The sequence below is a fragment of the Quercus suber genome, unplaced genomic scaffold (genome assembly GCF_002906115.3).
Source record: "Quercus suber isolate HL8 unplaced genomic scaffold, Cork oak 2.0 scaffold_699, whole genome shotgun sequence".
In the NCBI taxonomy this organism is placed as follows: Eukaryota; Viridiplantae; Streptophyta; class Magnoliopsida; order Fagales; family Fagaceae; genus Quercus; species Quercus suber.
Window position 1 is genome coordinate 344,609 of NW_027070140.1, and position 7,960 is coordinate 352,568.

The 7,960-nt window shown below is 36.0% G+C and overlaps 2 protein-coding genes across 2 annotated transcripts; both read right to left on the bottom strand.

Annotated features, from left to right (window-relative positions):
• Positions 1 to 3,923: 3,923 nt before the first annotated feature.
• Positions 3,924 to 4,802, bottom strand: LOC112018389 (uncharacterized). Its single transcript, XM_024050917.1, has one exon. It carries the CDS (start codon positions 4,800 to 4,802, stop codon positions 3,924 to 3,926), a length of 879 nt encoding a protein of 292 aa, XP_023906685.1.
• A 1,711-nt stretch (positions 4,803 to 6,513) lies between these two features.
• Positions 6,514 to 7,392, bottom strand: LOC112018388 (uncharacterized). The gene has a single exon (XM_024050916.1). The coding sequence runs from the start codon at positions 7,390 to 7,392 to the stop codon at positions 6,514 to 6,516; it is 879 nt and encodes a 292-aa protein (XP_023906684.1).
• Positions 7,393 to 7,960: the final 568 nt, after the last annotated feature.

Genomic DNA, 7,960 nt, shown 5'->3' on the forward strand with positions numbered 1-7,960 from the left:
TGCCAAGATGGCGTTAGGGTTTAGCAGTTGCGGAAGCTCGTGTGAGTATATGTACATTGCGAATTACTAATGGGGCAAAAGAAAAGCCAATGGTCCACCCTGTGAGTTGAGTTATGACTCATTTGAACATTGAAGATTGAATATCTCAAAAACAGAAGGGGAAAAAAAAAAGTCTCTCTGGGTCTATATAATTAATTTATTTCATTTTTTGGGGAATAAATTTTGGTCCAACTTGTGTTTGTCTGACCAGATTTGGATTTAACAAGTTGTTTAATCTACTCCTTAAGTACTTTCTCTTATTTTATAATAGAAGCATGTTAGTAATAAGAATTAAAAATACAAACCTATAAACTATACTTTCTTTTCCCATGTGATAAGATCATATGCTATAAACTATACTGAATTGACTAGATAACAATACTTGCCACTTTGTTGAGACAACTGGGACAGAACCAAGTTAAAGATTCAGTATGAGAAATGATTCTCAAGGCTGAAAAATATGTGTGGATTGAGAAGACCTTAACTTGATTTGGCCCCCCATTATAGGCAGCCACTACTCATTTGTGCTCAAAGATCATATCAATTATCAAAGTGGGCAGTGTTTGGTGGGGAATTAAGAATTCAAGATTAGCCAAAACAGATCAAAATACTTATCCGTGGCATTAATTAGTGGGGGAAAATGGAATAACTAAGCCAATCAAGAGTCATTCTCACTTCAAAAAAAAAAAAAAAAAAAAAGAAAAGAAAAGGAAATCCTTAATTTTGGCCTATAAATTGAAACATCTTATCACGTACCAATGTAGGTACACCGTACACATGATGATTCTAGTAGCAATGAGGTTTGCAAGGAGATTGAATTCCAAAAGCTCATATTTGCAACATACACCTCGCAAACATAATGGATTATTATTCTGTTTGCTAGATGATAGCATAATTAAGGTGAAAAATAGAACAAATTCTTGCCTGGGTGTTGATACTTGATATGATATGACATAGAACATGGTGCATTTTTTTTTTTTTGGGCCACAAGAAAGTACATATGTCACCTTAAAAGCCCATTTTTGGGAGCTTTTCATACACCAAAGGAACTCTTTTTTTTTTTTTTTTTAATTATAATTATTATTATAAATTGCTGGATGAATAGAATTTAAACTATTAAATGATAATCTAGAATATGTACTCATGTCCTAATTTGATGGGTCCTGCTGTCTAAAAGTTGTGCTAATCCGCAAAGATACTCTACCAGTATCTTCTTCTCTTTTTTAGTAGAATGCATACAAAAATTTGCTAACACAAATTTATCATCTCAAGTTCTTTGGGACACCTTGGCATGGTTGGCTTTGTTGGATTTTTGAAATATCTTATAGTAGAAAGTAAAATAGTCTAGCCAAAGAGACACTAATTTTTTTTTTTCAATTAAAAAAAAAAAAAAAACCCTCAACTCATACCCTAAGCCTCTCTATTTATATATACTTATATATTCAAATTTTGAGCTCAACATTTTTATTAATTTTATTTGAAAGCTAACATTTTTTATTACTTCACTTTATTAAACATAGCATAGCTTTCAGTCAATGTCGATCCACTTTGGTACACTTCAATCCAGTTTAGTCCATTTTGATCCACTTTGGTGCACTTTAGTCCAATTCAGTCTTTTTGGTCCATTTCGATTTTTGGTCCAGTTTGGTCTACTTCAGTCCATTTAAGTCCACTTTGGTCTAATTAGGTCCATTTCGTTCCACTTTGGTCTATTCAATACACTTTAGTCTATTTCAGTGCACTTAAAATTTGGAAGACAGCTTTGGGTTGATAGTATCTGTTAATAAATCCGAATTTATTAAAAAATATATATCACAAACTCACGATTTATATATAATGGAGTCTCCATATCCATACACTGCTGAGACTGCACCATCCCAAACAGATATGTTGACTCTATTCTGTGGAGAAAAAACTATTTGGCCTAATGGGGTTTCTAAGGTTAAATCTGCATCATTTATCCCTGAATATCAGTGGCTGAGCCGTATCATGTGCACCAACCTCTTTCCTATTGCTCACTTGCATACACTCAATGTACCTAGGGCTCAATTGTTGTATGCCCTCATCACTGATGTACCCATTGACATTTGTAGACATATATGTCAAGTGATTATACATGCCTTTGAGTCTAACTCATCACGTACTGTACTTCCCTTCCCTTGTGTCATTACTCAACTTATTAAAGCCAAAAAGGTTCCCATTCGTCCTCAGGACATTCGAGCAAAGCCCTTATCTGCCATTGGGAGTCATACACTTCAACTGAGCTCATCTCACATGAAACGTGCAAGGGAAAGTGATTTTGAATCTGATGATGACCTGGATCGAGAAATTGATGAGATTGCTAATGCTGTTGCTGCTGAGTCCAAACCATCTATATCTGGTGCTCAGACTACTCTAGCAAAGCCCTTATCTAAACGTGCAAGGCAATCTGAATCTGATTTCGACGATGACTTAGATCGAGAGATTGATGATGTTGTTGCTGCTAAGTCCAAAATGTCTACATCTGGTGCTCAAGCTGCTCTGGCAAAGCCCCTATTTGCCACTAGGAGTAGTACACTTCAGCTCAGTTCATCTCATGTAAAACGTTCTAACCAGATTGTCTGTGATTCCGATGATGACTTAGATCGAGATATTGATGAGGTTGCAGATGCTATGGCTGCTGAGTCCAGACCGTCTACATCCGGTGCTGCACAACCTACATTATCTGATATGATGGATATCCTGCAGCAGATTCTACCTTGCTTGCATCAGATTCTACCTCGCCTAAATCGTATTGAACAAGATATTAAAGAGATTAAGGAGCATCAGACTAGAGCTCATTGAGACATCCCTTTCTCATTTAATAACAAAAAGGGGAGTAGGTTTGGCTTTTTGGTTTCAGGGTGTTAGGAGTTGATAATTTAGTGATGTATCTATGTTCTTTGTGAACTTGCAGATTTTTGTACCTTGTGAACTTTGATGTTTAGATATAACCGTCTGTTTTTGTTCTTAAAACAGACTGTACCTTATACTCCTTGCTTCCTGTTGGTTCCAAATATTGCAAATATACATTTCATTTTCTTTCAGACTTTTCTTGATTTGGCCTTAAAATTCCCAAGAATTAATTTTTCTTTTGCCCAACTGCCACTTTTAATTACTTTCATGTAACTTTCAGGGGACCATGCTATAATTTACGAGTAAGCAAGCAAGCAGAGCAATTTTTATCAATGATTGAAATGGTGGTAGGCTATGTAACTTATTTATTTCATTTCATATTGTAGGAAGACAAATTAATCAATCCCTAAATGAATAAAATATTGTACTGTCCCCCAGAGAAAGGCGTTCAAGTTTTTTAAATTCAAAGGGAAAGAAGATTTGAGAGTGCATGTGAATCTAATTAATTTTAGTTCTTTGTTATTCAACTTCCCAAAGACAATCAGAATCCTTACAGCTCTGATATCAGTTATAAATTAATATTGTTTGCCTAAAGACTTTCTGTCTTTAACTGTTAAATAAATAATATTTTCTTTCATTGTGTAAATTCAGTTAGGTGGTCAAGCTTGGCCTTAACCAGATTCAAGCCTTTCATGATCTTGACTATTGGACAGCCCAAGAATGTGAGATCATTTAAAACAGATTTATCTGCATATTTTTAATCCTAGCCAAAATTGGAAGTTGACAAGAGTATTTTAATATCAAGTATTCAAGAATTAAATAAAATCTTGTACTAAAATTAGATGATCTAGGAAGAGAGTTAAGCAGCAAGAAATAAGCGAGAAATTTTTTAAGCCAATGAATAGCTTTAGAATCAGAAGTGAAAATAAATTTGATTCATGTACATGTATATAAGCCGTATGATTTTGTAATTGTTTACAGACAAAAGTACGCCCCTGACAATTTTCGGGCTAGTGGTTGAGGATATTCAGAAGGGAAACTCTAGTTTTGACAATACTCCTAGAAAGGCATTCAAGCACTTCTTCAAGATCTTGAATGTTTAATTCCAACTTCCCAAGCCCAGTCTGCACATTATCAATAAGCAAAGAGAAATCAGATTTGCTTGGCTTGTGACTGATGAGTGATTGCAATGCTGCATCCACCATCTCAAACTCATTTGCATCTGTTTCTTCACGCTCACATGCCACTCTTTGGTGGTGAACTAGCTTGGAAACCAAAGACCAGCTGCTTGACTTTCTTTGCAACTTTGATTTACCAATAAAAGTCAACAGGGATTCAAAGCCAATGAGAGTTGCAGCTTCTAGGTCTTTTAACATGCTAATAATGAGAATATCTTCGGTGTTCTTGTAAATAAACTTAATTTTCATGCTCTTTAAGATCTTCTTCATTGTCTTTTTTACTCCCTTTCTTGAGGCCAAGTATTTCTCAACCTCCCTCGTGATCTCCATTTTATAGCCTTGTCTTCTGCGAAGAGTTGATTGGAGTTCACGTGTGCATACCTTTGTTTGCAACAAGGCATCTCTTGCCATATCACAAACATCCAAGAGCCTGAGTGATCCATCCAAAATCTCATTAACTGATTTCTCACACTGCTCTTGGGCTAATGCTTGTGTGAATGGCAATAGGAGCAACTTATCAACACAATCATGCAAATCTTGAAGGCCATTTAGCTTCTGGCATATAGATGTTGATGATGAAGAGGTTGCTTCAAGATCTCTTGATCTGCTCAATTGGTCATTGAATTCTGAAATGAGAGGGTGTGTTCTAGTGGGTAAGCTGTTTGAGCGAGTGTGTTGATGGGATTTTGAGTTGAAATTAGAGGCAGTCATGTTTTCCTTCAACAAGAAATAGGCCTTGCAGTTGAATGTACAATTTGGTTTAGCAATTTGCAGTGGCCTCCCTTCAATATATATTTTTTGAGGTGAGGGGGACATGAGGAATCTCATCCACCTGGAATATCAATCAGTCATAACATGATTGAGATTGGGATCTGGATCTGGATATAAACACACACTCAGCAATGTTTTTGCAATGTCTCCCTCTCACCAGTTCTCCAACTCATTATATAAACTCTAAAATCACAGTACTATTTTCATATCAGATAATCATATATACAATACATTGCAAAATAATCCATAGAATATTCAAGACATGAGTGGTGTTGACATACGTTGAACCTGCTCTCCAACTCACTATATCAGTAATGTTTTTGCAATGTCTCCTCTAACCAGCTCTTTAACTCACAATCAATTACTTTTAAATTCAAAAATCACAATGGAATCTTCATAAATTTCTTTAAAAATACGTTATAACAAAGGACAAGAAAAAGCAATAGCCATTATATTTAGCCTACATGCCTGCCTTCCAGGCAGACAGTAGTCTGTACCCCTCGTGCACACATGAATATCATTAAATTACCAGTTTCATGCAATGCAAAATCTGGAAAATTTCTTCACTGTATATAGTATTGGTCTTCCTGGTACTATTGCTTCCTGTAGGTTCTTAATTATATACACACGTATCAAATTCTTTCATACTCTATGTTTGTCCTGAATATTATTATGCTTACAAGATTGAGTATGTTATGGTCTGTGTTATTTCTAGTGAAACTATAATTTCCCCCGCATTTAGCGTTTATGTATGTTCCAAGTTGAATTTCAAAAGACCTTCACTTTATCCACATGCTGCAGCTTCTGTCTTCAATCATATGTACATGTATAACTTTACTGTAAACACTAGTATGCTGCTTGCTGATTTAATTGGTTAGTCAATTTGATTGCTATATCATTTTTATGCCATAGGTAGGCAAGATCTGGATATGCGGCATCTCCATTTCTGTTCATAATGTAGAAAATTTTATTTATTGAGCTGATTCATTATAAACATGGGTTGTCCCTACAGTCAGGATTTTTAATTGCATAAGCAGACAAAATTCAATTAAACCATGTGATTCTCAATGATTTTAGATGTGTATTCATCATTTTATTTGAGACAATTGGAATATTGACAGCTCTGATGTCTTGTTGTCCTTTCTGTTTTTATGTTCAACTGCCTAAAGTGGAGGAGCTTGGCCCTTAACCAGATTCAAGCCCTGCATTCTCTAAATGCACAGCATTGTATGTGGAGCAGAAATTGGAACCCATAGGCTGGATTGCTAAAATATTCTAAGGGACCAAATTTAAATGACTCAAACCACCTCCTTCTATTAACTAATTTCACAAGTTCTTATGGATTGAGGTAGTGAGATGATCATTTACTATATTTTTGTTACCAATTTTGAACAGTTGACTTGAAATTTTAGATTTTATGAGGTATTTTGTGAGAATAATATCCTAGAATTTATAAAAATTGAACCATTCATGCGCTTGAATTGAATAGAATTCAATTGTGACATGAGCAAGTATTTGTCAAAGGCAGTGGATTGACTTAGAAGTTGAAGAGCAAATGTGTTTTTCATTCCATGTATTTTTACAAAAAGAGAATGTATATCAACTTGTACAAATTTACAGACAAAAATGGATGCCCATTATTATTTCAGGGTTAGTGGTTGTGGATGTTGAGAAAGGAAACTCGGGTCTTGACTAGACGCCTAGACAAACATTCAAGCACCTCTTCAACATCTTGAATGCTTGACTCCAGCTTCCCCATCGCGTTCTGCACATTCTGAACATGGATGGAGTAATCAGATTTGCTTGTCTTGTGGCTAATGAGAGTTTGTAATGCCAGATCTACCTTCTCAAATTCATTTGCATCTGTTTCTTCACCCTCACATGCTATTCTCTTGGGGTGTACCAGCTTGGAAACTACAAACCAGCTGCTTGATTTCGATTGCAACTTTGGTGCAGCTATGAAGGTCAAGAGTGATTCAAAAACCAAGATACTTACAGCCTCTAGTTCTTTTAACAAGCTAACAATGGCAAGATCTTCATTTTTCTTAGAGTTAAGCTTAGTTTTCATGCCCTTTAAGGCCTTCTGCATTGCCTTTTTTATCACCTTCCTAGAGGCTGAGTATTTTTCAACCTCCCTCGCAAGCTCCATTTTACTGCCCTGTCTTCTGCGCATGGTTGATTGAAGTTCATGAGTGTATTCCTTTGTTTGCAACAATGCATCCCTTGCAATACCACACACATCCAAGAGCCTGAGAGATCCATCCAACAGCTCATTAAACCATTTTTGATTCTGCTCTTGATCTAAGGCTTGTGCAAAAGGCAACAGGAGCAAGTTATCAACACAATCATTCAAATCCTGAAGGCCAATTAGTTTCTGGCTTAATGATGCTGATGATGAAGAGGTTGCTTCAGAACATCTCAATCTGCTCAATTGGTCGTTGAATTCTGAAATGAGCGGGTGTGCTCTGGTGGGAAAGCTGTTAGAGCGAAAATGGTGAAGGGAGGTTTGGTTGACAGGAGAGGCAGCCATGTTTTCCTAAAACAGGAAGACTTCTTGCTGTTGAATGTACAATCTGGTGTAGCAATTTGCTTTGCTTTATTCAGCAGCTTCTCAATATATATGATGGGGTGTGGTGGACAAAAGGAATCACAATATTTTCAAATATCAATGAGTTGTAACATGATTTTGATCTGGATCTAGACACTCTCTCTGCATTGTTTGTGCTGTGTCACCCTCCTGCCAGCTCTCAATTCAATATCCAATTATTTTATGCTCCTTATCTTATAGGAGCATCTTAGCAGAAGATAACACTACATATTGAATTGGAAAATAATCTGTTAAATACGCAACACATTAGCAGTGTTGACACCATCCCTTCTAGCACAACAAAGGGCAAAGCTCGTCTATCCAGTTTGCCTGCTGCCTTCCTGGGAACCAGAAGGCTACAGCACGACACTTAATAAATTACAACTGATGGTCATGGTTATAACTTAGACTTTAATGTATAACTTAGTCTTAAAATTTACCTAATTTCTCAAGTTTGCTCAATATATATATTATCTGTGAGGTTGACATGTGAAATCTCACTGTTAGATAT

Coding starts and splice junctions, on each gene's coding strand:
- LOC112018389 (XM_024050917.1), bottom strand. CDS start 4,802: ATGACTGCCTCTAATTTCAACTCAAAATCCCATCAACACACTCGCTCA.
- LOC112018388 (XM_024050916.1), bottom strand. CDS start 7,392: ATGGCTGCCTCTCCTGTCAACCAAACCTCCCTTCACCATTTTCGCTCT.